Source organism: Vanessa cardui, chromosome 17, assembly GCF_905220365.1.
Source record: "Vanessa cardui chromosome 17, ilVanCard2.1, whole genome shotgun sequence".
Lineage (NCBI taxonomy): Eukaryota > Metazoa > Arthropoda > Insecta > Lepidoptera > Nymphalidae > Vanessa > Vanessa cardui.
This window is the reverse complement of record NC_061139.1, coordinates 4,004,990-4,017,599: the sequence shown is the minus strand read 5'-3', so window position 1 is coordinate 4,017,599 and position 12,610 is coordinate 4,004,990. Positions and strand designations below refer to the sequence as shown.

Sequence of the window (12,610 nt, the reverse complement as noted above, 5' to 3'; positions counted from 1 at the left end):
ACGATAAAAATAATTTTGTTGCCAGTGTAGAATCTATAAATTGTTTTTATTGCATACAATTTCTTGGATTAGCTTATGACTATGAGTTATGATATATTTGTTTTAGTTTTTGAACGAATATTTTTATTTATATATTTATATATATCTTAACAAAAATAAATGAATGTCCGCATGTTTTTAATTGTTTACGTTTTAAGGATACACTAGTAAATTAGTGAAATAAATTGATTGCAAAACTATAATGAAGAAAATGTGCTTTAGTGCTAAATACTTTTTGCGATCAAAAATTAATAACAGTGTGAAATAACTATAAAAGCGAATATGTGCGAGTTTAAGTACAATTGACTAAAGTCAACATCAACTCGGTGATTACTGATAAGTTCTACAATAAGAGTGCAAGTTAATTGACCAAAATGATCAGCCATCAAGTTTCGGATTTGATATTGGGCTTAAAATCTCGACACACCGAGACTCGACATAAAGCCATTCGAGAGCTTGTGCACTTTGTAAAAACTGATCTGCGAGAAATGTCTCAGGAATCGTTAACACAAGCTTTTGACGAGTTCAATCAACAAATACATCTTCTAACTTCAAGCTATGATAGCAACGACAAAAAGGCTGGAATATTGACTATAGGTAATCTTGATAAAAGACTACATTTTACTTGTTGTTAATAATTAGTTTTTACAGTTAAATTTCATTCTAGGGCGCTACAAGCAGTTTAAATAATCCCATGATTTCCTGCAAACTTAGCCTTATCCAATATTCTAATCTTGCATGTTTACTATAAGAATATTTGGCTATTATTACATTTTTGTAATACCACTTACATTGATCAAATAACAACAGCACTTATCATATAACTATGTTAAACTGAAAATAGGAAATCCTATAATGTTCAAAGAGCATTCAATAACATAGCAAAATAAGTTCTTATTAGAAAATATCATGATATATGTAAATTTAAGTTTTGTTTGTATCTACTCCCTTTTAGATTCAAATAGGATAATTTTTTTTTGTGCTTTTAATACTGCATGTAAATTAAAACTAAGGCTTTAAATATTTGAGGGCTTGAAAAGTGTCACTGACATTAGGAAAAGACTGAGTGTGTACTGACATGTAAGACTTAAGCTTTTACCACACCACTGTGACATTTAATTTGTGGGTACACAAATGTCCTTTATCATCAAGATTTCTTTTACTGATTCTCAAAATAAATTAAAAAAAAATAAAGTCTAAAAATACAGTTTTTGTCTACATTTTAATCTTCAATTCTGGTTAAAATATCAACTAGCTATCTCTGCTATCTGTATTTTGAAATGTATTTTAATTAATTTTATTGTTTTTATAAACTTTGTATTGAAATTCCATTTTTATTTCAGTTTGCTTAATCAGTGGTGATTCTGAGGCTCACAAAACAAGAATAAATCGATATGCTCAATACTTGAGAAACATATTTCCCTTAAATGATATAAACATTCTAGAACTAGCCGCCAAATCAATGGGACGAATTGCCACAACACTTGGTATAAAAAGAGGAGAATTTGTTGAGCTTGAAATAAAGAGAGCTTTTGAGTGGCTGGCTGAAGAAAGAAATGAAGGAAAAAGACTGTCAGCTTGTTTTATACTGAGAGAACTTGCAATCGCTATGCCTTCATATTTTTTTCAGCATATTAATGGTTTCTTCAACTATATTATGCTACCGTTACGTGATCCTAAGGAGCAAGTTAGAGATGCAGCAGGAAAAGCTCTAAGAGCTGCATTCGTTGTTACTGCCCAAAGAGAAATACCAGAACAAAGCAACAAGGCTCATTGGTACATACAGTGCTATGAGGAAGCCATGGCATCATTTACTGACACCGCGGCAAGGGAAAGAGTTTTATGCAGAGATGATCATGTGCATGGAGCTTTGTTAATTTTTAATGAACTTCTAAGATGTTCAAATTCAAATTGGGAAAAAAAATACACAGCACTTATGCAAAAACTGGACTCCGAACAAGAAATAACTGAAGAAATTAGCAGTTTAAATCGAAAAAATCATCCATTATCTTATTACAATTATGATGAAAGAAATCAAAGTATTAGCATTTTTGAATCTAGTATCTGTAAAAAGTTAATAACCGAAAAATATGATAAAATTGCAGTTGGTAAGTATTATTTATTTCATGGTTGTTTTGTAAATTTAAAAGAAGTGTTTTAGTTGAAATACAATGGGATTAAATTAATGTTTATAATTTTTAGATGTTATGGCACAGCAAATATCTAGATCTCACAGTGTACATCAAATGCTTCTGTTAATAATACCGAGATTGTCAGCATTTAACAGAGAAGCATTTGCGAGAAAGCATTTAAAATCAACAATAAACCATTTGATTACCTTTTTGAGAGGAAGAGAAAAAGAGAAAGCAATGGCTTTCACAACTTTGGGACTAATATGTGTTGCAATGGAGGATGATATTCAGCAATATTTATCGAGAATTATTGAAATAATAAAGGTGACTTTACCACTAAAAGATGTACCAAAGAAAAGAAATGGAACAGAAACCCCTCTGCTAAACTGTGTTACATTGTTAGGTATAGCAATGAAGGAAAATGTTTCAAATGAAATAAGAGAGCTTTTAGATCCCATTTGTGCAACTGGGTTAAGCCCACAATTGACAACATGTCTTAAGGAACTCAGTCAAAGTTTACCATCTTTGAAAAAAGAAATAACTGATAGGTTACTTCACATTTTATCTCTAATATTAAGAAAAAAGCCTTACATTTCCAACAATACAGAGTCTCCCTCAATGCTTATGTTATCAACAGCATTGTTAATTGAGCCACATGATGCTGTTAAATTAGTTTTAGCTCTACACACTCTTGGTACTTTCGATTTTGAGTGGAACAATACTCTAATGTCTTTTATTAGAAGGTGTACAGATCATTATTTGCAGTGTGAACAACAAGATGTACGCTTGGAAACTATAAAAACTGTGGCAAAATTACTTATCAAAGCCATTGAAAGAAGTGCCTACACAAATTCGCGAACTTTAAATTCTTTAATTGATGAATCTCTAGGCAAACTTTTGTCAATTGGTCATTCAGATTTCGACCATGAAGTTCGCTATCGAGTGCTTGAAATTTTTACTAACCCAATATTTGATAAGTATTTGGCTATCGAAGAACATCTCAGCTGTCTTTTTGTCGCAATCAATGATTCAAACAGTGACGTTAGTGAATTAGCTTTGTGTATTGTTGGTAGGTTGAGCAATATAAATCCAAGTTATACTACACCAGCATTGCGTCAACTTTTTGTTCAAATTTTAATGGAACTACAGTATTCAGAATCAAGTCGAAATAAGGAGCAATCACTGAGAATGGTTAACAATATTATTTCTCATGCACCAAGATTGACTCGACAATTTGTAGATACCATTCTTAAGGTGCTTGTGCCCAAACTGACAGAGAGTGAGAGTAATTCTGTTATGATCTCGACAATTCTAAAAGCCATAGGCGACTTAGTAGAAGTGAATGGTGGAGGCAATGCTTTGGTGCAGTGGTTACCAGATTTAATTTCAGTACAGCTTGATATACTCTCTGATCCAAATCAACTAGAAAAAAGAAGTGTAGCATTGTGGTCATTCGGTCAAGTTATCAGTGCCATTGGATATGTAGTTACACCATACATGGAGTTTCCTACTTTGATGGATATGCTACTAAATCTTTTAAAAAGTGAACAACACGCAAGAGATAGGCGAGAAATTATTCGTGTTTTGGGTCTTTTGGGTGCCTTAGACCCCTACAAACATAGGATTAATCAAGGGCTAATTGATTTTCAAACAGTGTCTACATTAATACCTATAACTGATACGGCTTCCACTCACGATAATTTTGATATAAATGTCAGTGAAATGCTCGTTAGTATGTCGCCACTAGTTTTGGATGAATTCTACCCGGCCATTGCTGTTACATCTCTGATGCGTATTTTACGTGATCCACTTCTAGCACAGCACCATACAAGTGTAGTTCATTCAGTTACTTATATATTTCAAACTTTGGGTATTAAATGCGTCCCCTACATATCGCGTGTTACACCTAGTCTCCTGTATGTGATTCGTACAACTGATAACCACAACTTCAGGGAGTTCCTTTTTACAAAACTGGCGATAATTATTTCAGTAGTTAAGATCCATATAAGGGCGTATTTGGAAGAAATATTTGATTTAATTAAGGAATATTGGACGCCAGATAGTCAGCTACAAAACACGCTAATTTTATTAGTCGAACATATAACTGTAGCTATCGGAACTGAATTCAAGATATATCTTCGAAAGATACTACCAAATATCTTAAGAGTACTAAAATGTGATAACAGCAAGGATAAAATTTTAACAGAAAAGCTATTGCTGGCCATACAAAAGTTTGAAAACAATTTAGATGATGTCCTCTTGTCAATAGTGCCAACTATTACTGGCCTATTCGATGGCAGAAATATTCCGATATCAATATCAAAACTGGCAATGGAAACTATAGAACACTTGTCTATGTATTTGAATTTTAGACCGTTTTCGGCAATGATAATACAAGCACTAGCAAAAGTCTTGGAGAATAGTCCAACTCTGCGCCAAACCGCAATGAACACTCTTTGTGCACTTATCGTCCAACTGGGCCGGCAGTATATAGACTATATTCCCTCTGTGGATCGAATTTTGGTGAAAAATAAAATTCAGTCACCCAATTACATTGTACTCGTAACGAGACTACAAGTGATTTCGACATTAGCTTCAGATGATGATTACTTAGATGAAACCAGATTAAGATTGCGAAACCTGAAAACGGATGTAAGTAAATTTAAATTATCGTTAAAGAAAATGCACGTAAGAATTACAATTTGATTTAATTGTTTTGTGTTTCAGGTTGTAAGCAACAGTGATCACCAAGCGATTCAGAAGCTGACACTGAATGTGGATAAACTGCGGAAATGTTGGTTGGTTAAAAATCTCATATCTAAGGAAGATCGGTTAGAATGGCTACGTCAATTAAGTGTTGGATTTCTTACTGAATCAAATAGCCCTGCTATGAGGTAGGTTATTTTTATTATTGATTATTATTTATTAGCTATTGTTATTAAAAAAATTTAGTGGATTTACACATGACCATTTTCCAGAGCATGTTCGAGCTTAGCACAAAACTATCCTCAATTAGCAAGTGATCTATTCAATGCTGCATTCATGTCTTGTTGGACTGAGCTGGGTGAGGAGCCTCGATATGAATTAGTGGCGGCCTTAGAGAGGGCACTTTCAGTCCCCGACGTACCCGAGCTAGCTCTGGCTGTGCTTAACTTAGCGGAATTCTTGGAACATTGCGAAAAAGGCGCTTTGCCTATATCTATAAAACTTCTCGGTGACACTGCAATTACTTGCAGGGCATACGCGAAAGCTCTATATTATAAGGTAAGTGCTGAGCATAGGTTGGCACAACTATTCGCTTATCCTAGATATTACATTTTGTAGAAATTAAAGATTTTGAATTGTATACGTAGGTGCATAAAAAAGACAAATGTTTTTATAGGAAGAAGAATATAGAAGGAATCCATCCACACAAGTTGTTGAGGCTCTTATTCATATAAATAATAAATTACAACAAAAAGAATCTGCTAATGGTTTATTGGAGAAAGTGATAATGCAGAAAAAGAATGGCGATTGTTCGTTGAACGTCCATGTCCGCTGGTATGAAAAGTTACACAATTGGGATCAGGCATTGGATCTTTACAGCAAGAAGCTAGAAGTAGAGCCACAAGATGTTGAGTCGAGGATGGGTATGATGCGTTGCTTGGAAGCCATGGGGGAATGGCGGAAGTTGTATAACATAACTAGCGAGCAGTGGGATTCAATGGCAGAAGATAATAAAAACAAGTCTGCAAAAATGGCTGCAGCCGCATCTTGGGGTCTCCAGGAGTGGGATTCTATGAAAAAATACGTGCAATGTATTCCAGAAGACAACCAAGAAGGTGCATTTTACAGAGCAATTTTGTCCATACACGAGGGACAGTGGTCGGAGTCGAGGCACTACGTTGACTTAGCAAGGAATTTATTAGATGCTGAATTGTCAGCCGTTGTTGGAGAAAGCTATCAAAGAGCGTATGGAGCATTGGTAAATGCCCAACTGCTAACGGAGCTGGAAGAAGTGGTAACCTATAAACTTGTAGAAGAAAGGAGGAGTATATTGCAACGAACTTGGTGGACGAGACTGCAGGGCGGTCAACGTTTGGTTGAAGATTGGCGAAAAATGCTTCAAATACGCAGCTTAGTACTAACCCCGCGTGAAGATTTTAAGACTTGGTTAAAGTTTGCGTCACTTTGCAGAAAAACGGGTGCAATAAGTCAAGCGCATAAAATAGTCCTTTCCATATTAGGTAGCGATCCGGTGACTAACCCTGACGTTTTACTACATGCACAGGATCCAAGAATCGTTTTAGCGTACAGTAAAAATTTGTGGGACGTTGGGAATAAACGCTATGCTTACGATGTATTACAGAGGCTCGTAGACACATCTAAGCCGGATAATGAAGAACAGTGTAGATTGCTTGCACGGTGTCATTTAAAACTTGGCTCCTGGTGTGAATCTCTACAAGAAATTAATGAACTGTCTATTCCAGAAATATTGAGGAATTATAATGAAGCTATCATTCTAGCCCCTGAGTGGTATAAGGCCTGCCACGCGTGGGCTTGTATGAACTTCGAAACTGTTTTGTTCTACAAACAACAAGACAATATTTCGGAGAGTAGTATCGCCGGGAGCTCGAGTGAGAAAAAGATATCACGTGCAGAGTTTATCAACAGCTATACTATACCAGCTATTGAAGGTTTCTTCAAATCCATTAGTCTATCAAATGGAAACTCTCTTCAAGATACATTGAGGCTACTCACATTATGGTTCGATCATGGACATCATCCAGCAATCTATGATGCGTTATTCGAAGGTGTCAGACAGATTGACGTTAAAATATGGTTACAAGTGATTCCGCAACTAATAGCCCGAATAGATTCGCCTAGAAGTTTAGTCGCTAAATTAGTGCACATCCTACTCATAGATATTGGAAAAACGCATCCACAGGCGTTAGTTTACCCTTTGACTGTCGCTACTAAATCATCATTTGTCACGAGAAAATCTGCCGCAAATTATATTCTCAAAACGATGAGTACTCACTCACATAGACTAGTTAACGAAGCTGCTATAATATCAGAGGAGTTGATCAAAGTAGCCATGTTATGGCACGATCAAGTTTACACCGCACTGGACGACGCTTCGAGGTAAAACCACAACAATTCTTATATGGAATGATAAATATCATAGTCTAATATCATAGTCTCATTTACATTAATTTATTTCAGGTTGTACTACAGTGAGAAAGATTATAGGGGAATGTTTCGTACCCTCGATAAAATGCACGCGATGCTCGATCGTCCGCCGGAGACTTTGAAGGAGGTTTCATTCCTTCAAATGTACGGACGGGATCTACAGGAGGCGCATCGGTGGTGCGAACTGTACAAGGTATGGTCACCGTTATGGTATGAGCGACACGGCCTGAGACGTGACGAGACCGCTAACTGTAAGTTACTACACAGGAAAGCAACGAGGAGCGGTTCCTGAACGAGGCGTGGGACCTGTACTGCCACGTGGTGCGGCGCATCGGCCAGCAAGTACGCTCGCCCACGTCGCTGGAGCTGCAGTACGTGAGTCGCCGCCTGCACAACTGCCGCGACCTGGAGCTGGCCGTGCCCGGCTCCTACGTGCCCGACCAGCGCCTCATACGCATCGCCACCATCGACACGCACTTGCAGGTCTAACCCCCTAACCCTCGGTCTCTTTGTCCGTTACGGCTATCATATTTTAAACTCAAACTCAAACTCAAATTCCTTTATTCATTATAAAAGCATTACACTAACTTATTGATTGTCAAATAAACACTACCACCGGTTCGGAAAAAGGAACACCCTGACCTGAGAAGAACCGGCGAAAGAAACTCAGCGGGTCTTTTTTTTCTGTTATTTTTTTTTTTTGTCAAATTTTTAATGTTTACATTTTTCCTTTTAGGTGATCAAATCGAAACAGCGGCCTCGTCGTTTGACCATTCGAGGTTCCGATGGGAAGCAGTACATGTTCCTTCTGAAAGGTCACGAAGATTTACGTCAAGACGAAAGGGTCATGCAGCTGTTCGGTCTCGTTAACACACTCCTTCAGGTGGACACGAGCACTAATAGACACGATCTTGCCATACAGAGGTATGCAGTCGTACCTCTGTCTCCCAACTCGGGACTGATCGGTTGGGTGCCGCAGTGCGACACTCTATACAATTTAGTCAGTGACTACAGGGATAAAAAGTCGAATAAGTTGACTCTAACCAAGGAACAGCAGATCATGATGAGCATGGCGTCTGACTACCAGAAATTAATGTTGAAACATAAGGTATGATATAAGGATGCAAGTTCATACCTATATATCGATTTGTGCACTTACAAAGGCGCGCCTCCACGTTAATTTATCTGGTATACATTAACAAATATAGTACATATTAGATCTATTTCAGTTTGCTATTTTTATTTCGTTAATTATTCAACGTACACTTATACATCTCGCTAGCACGAACAATATATGTATATATTAAGAGAGTGACCACCGTGCTTATCGTGTTATGATTATTATAAACAAAAATATATTTTCAGGTGGAAGTCTTTGAATACACACTTTCTCAGACACCTGGAAATGATCTCTCGCGACTCCTTTGGCTGAAGAGCCCCTCTGCGGAGGCGTGGTTCGAACGACGCACGAATTACACGCGATCGCTGGCGGTCATGAGCATGGTGGGCTACATCTTGGGACTCGGGGATCGACATCCTTCCAACATCATGCTGCATAGAGTGACCGGCAAAGTTCTCCATATCGATTTCGGAGACTGCTTCGAAGTTACGCAAACTAGGGAAAGGTTTCCAGAAAAGATTCCGTTCAGATTGACTAGAATGTTAATCGATGCTATGGAGGTAGGAGATTTTTTATTAAATACGAAATATAACCTCTTTTTGTCATAAATATTCCTTTTTGATGTTTAATTATTAATTACATTTCCTTCATAGGTAACTGGAATAGAAGGAACGTATCGTTTTACATGCGAGTCCGTGATGCACGTTCTCCACAAGCACAGAGATAGCGTCATGGCGGTACTTGAAGCATTTGTCTATGACCCGCTGCTCAACTGGAGACTAATAGATAATGAAAAGCACTCCATCACGGAGTCGACCTTCTCGTCAGATATAGATTCCTCTTACTCCCTTCCAAGCAGAAGCCGTAACCATTTACACTATGAGTCTTTGGAGATGCCCGCCGAATCTAATCTCAATAAACGCGCTTTGGCGATATTGAACAGAATACGAGACAAATTGACTGGAAGGGACTTCCCTCACATAGAAGCCGTGGTCAGTGTACCGAAACAAGTGGATCTCTTGATAAAAATAGCTACGAACAATGAGAATTTGTGTCAGTGTTATATGGGGTGGTGCCCGTTTTGGTGAAATGTTGTTGTGTATTATAGTTCGAGTTTCACAGTTATATTATTAAGTGTGCATATTGTTAAAGTTCCTAGAATATAAACAAGTCACGTTATGAATACGTAAGTATTCTATATTATCTTAACTTTGAACGGTTTTCATAAGTACTCGTATTTACTCATAATGACTATAAGGTGCCTATAAAGGGTGGTTATCTATTGCTTTCGTAACATATGGACGTTTAATGCACTTTAAATTTATTTACTACTGATTCATGTATCACGATTTTTATAACTTATTATACACACTCTTTTATTTAATAATTCGCATTTCATACATAATAGCGAAAGAGAAATTAAAGAAATGTTCTCCTAGTACATATTTAAGATAAATAAATGCCTGCTCTTTGGTTTTGAAGTTCCTTATGTGATATGTATATTTTATCGGAAATTATTGCGATAAGTCATATTACTAACATTATTATTGTAAAAGTTAACTAGAGAACGGATTTGGAATATATTGGACTCTCCTACAAATATACATGCGGGTAAAACCGCATGCGGTAGCTAATTCTATTTAATTCCTTAGATATGCCAATGCCAAATTTCATATATTTATATAACTCCTATGTTTACTATAATTCCAGCAACATATACACTCTATGCATATGTATATATATATATATATATACTGAAACAGTTATTTACTTACAAGTCGGCGATATAAATTAATTTTGAAATGTGTAAATGTTCTTTGTCGATCTAATAAAATCAATTACATTACTTAAATTCTTATATATAATGCAAAAATTAAAATTGTATTTAAAGTTTAATTTAAGCTATTAAACAGAACGCTGAAGTATCATTAAGGATTAGGTTCTGTCAATCTCTAAAGAAAAACACTGCTAAATGATATTTATCTATGTATTTCCATATACTTTCATGTTGTTTCATGAGTGTGTAAGTATTATTTTACCTTAAGACACATTTTTAAAATATGTATAAACTTTATAACATGTGAGGAAAAAAATAAATGATAACTAGATAAAAATGTTTTACTATAAACGTTTCGCTTTAGTGAACATCGAAGCACTGAATCACTCATTTCTCGACAATACTGTCCTTTTTGTAACTGACGAATGAGAGTGGTAACAATTCAGATAACTTCGTACACAGGACTTTATCCAGAGTCGGTCTGCTCAAATACACTTGAATGTCACCATCGGAACCACAGAATTCGCTTAGAGTTTGTCTGCACACACCGCAGGGCGCCGTGAAGCTGTCCTTCTGATAGGCGACCACCGCCACCGCTTTGAAGTGCACGTAGCCGTCGCAAACAGCTTTCGGCACGGCCGCCCTCTCGGCGCAGATACATGGCGTGAGCGTTGAATTTTCTATATTACATCCTGTATACACTTTTGAACCGTCTTCTGTGAGAATCGCTGCACCCACTGCGAAGTTCGAGTATGGACAGTAAGCTCGTTTCCGAATCTCCACGGCGTCATGTAATAAACATTTTATTTCCTCGCCTGCAATAAAAATGTTACTCTCTTTAATTGAATAACAAGGCCCTAATCAGGATTATCCTGATAAGGTAGTCGACCTTCCGGAGTGCCCGCACGATATGGATCTTTTGAGTAATAACATTATTTACTAATCGGATAATTTAAATTGAGACACATTTTCACTTGAATTTTGTTTGTTGCACAAAAACCATTACGAAGTAAACATGAAACTTTGCAAATTATTTATTTACCAATAGATTAGGAATTTAGGTCAATGCGTAACAGTAAGCTTGCTAATAAAAATAGATTTCCTCTATAATTTAGTGCAATCATTGCGAGCTCGGAATATTTATCTACTATCTACTATAATATATAAAAGAGAAAAAAACATTTTCGAATTAAAATTAAAGTATATTATATAAAACGAGGCAAGGTCTGACTTACCCAAAGAACTAAAGTCGACAATTTTGAAATTATCCATTAGCGCGTAATTATGATCGTAATTTTAAAGTGCGTGGCGATTTGTAGAGGCGTCCAACTCTCTATGCGGTCACCGGTCAACTGTTGTCTGATTATCGCTAACGATTGTTGATTAAATACTCTGACTTTTATAATTGAAAGTATCTTGTGTGAACTTATGAATTGAGACTGTCAATACACACGAGTTACGTTTAAATACTAAGCTTAATATACATCAAAATTACTCAAGAGAAGAATTATTAATCTCGTTGCTTGTTGAGTCACGCGATTTGAAAATAATCGTACTATAGAGTAAATTTGAGTCTGATAATATTATAAACCGCATCGTTTGTACTGCCAACGTAGTCACAAAGATTACAAAACCAAGATGCTTTCCAAGAAAATTTTACTAAAAATAAAGACATATGAAATCGTTCTGTATAAAATTTATAGATCTGTAAAATGTCTTCAAAAGTGTGTCTGCAGAGGAGATAGTTATATTTTGAATAGATAAGCAACATTATAGCTTTGGTAATGAGTGGATAGCATGAGAACTTTAGTAAGTTTTAACAAAATAAACATCGTATTCGTTTTAAGTGTTCTATTAAAAAAATAGCTGTCTGTTTTGTGACCAATAGGCACTTTGGAAAATATAATTATTTGAACAAAGGCATAATAAAAGTCTTAGAGTGTGCGGTAATACGTAAGCATAGTATATTTACGAGCGTTTAGTTAGATTAACTCCATAGTTATTGTATTATAATATCGGTTATATGATATAATAAACCTACAATACGATAACAACGTAAAATCTGAGCCTTACTCGTTATGAACTTTTACCACACAACTCAATTCAGGCGTTAATTTTTTTTCGAAAAGTGGAAGAATAGATTGACATTGACAATAATTTTAAAGAACATTATAATACTAGTAATGAGCAGTAAATACCACAGTAAAATATGACGAGTGAAAGTAAGGCGTGAACGCCAGGAGACCAAGGTAAAATAGTACGTTCAATGTCTTAACTATTTCCTTATCTGAGTAGAAATAATTGTTGTATTTTCAAATATCAACAATTAGAATAAATATTATTATACTTTCGACAAAGGAACAAAGCAAG

The 12,610-nt window shown here is 36.0% G+C and overlaps 2 protein-coding genes across 2 annotated transcripts; one reads left to right on the top strand and one right to left on the bottom strand.

Moving 5' to 3' along the window:
* Positions 1-103: 103 nt before the first annotated feature.
* LOC124537104 (serine/threonine-protein kinase Tor-like) lies at positions 104-9,828 on the top strand. The gene is made up of 11 exons (XM_047113824.1): positions 104-636; positions 1,383-2,147; positions 2,242-4,823; positions 4,899-5,065; positions 5,150-5,435; positions 5,554-7,295; positions 7,377-7,536; positions 7,611-7,826; positions 8,080-8,451; positions 8,709-9,023; positions 9,117-9,828. Exons 1-11 carry the CDS (start codon positions 414-416, stop codon positions 9,549-9,551), a joined length of 7,263 nt encoding a protein of 2,420 aa, XP_046969780.1. The 5' UTR covers positions 104-413; the 3' UTR covers positions 9,552-9,828.
* Positions 9,829-10,436: 608 nt separating this feature from the next.
* On the bottom strand, positions 10,437-11,739 carry LOC124537105 (cytidine deaminase-like). Its single transcript, XM_047113826.1, has 2 exons — positions 11,476-11,739; positions 10,437-11,055 (listed from the first exon to the last, which is right to left on the bottom strand). Exons 1-2 carry the CDS (start codon positions 11,510-11,512, stop codon positions 10,628-10,630), a joined length of 465 nt encoding a protein of 154 aa, XP_046969782.1. The 5' UTR covers positions 11,513-11,739; the 3' UTR covers positions 10,437-10,627.
* Positions 11,740-12,610: the final 871 nt, after the last annotated feature.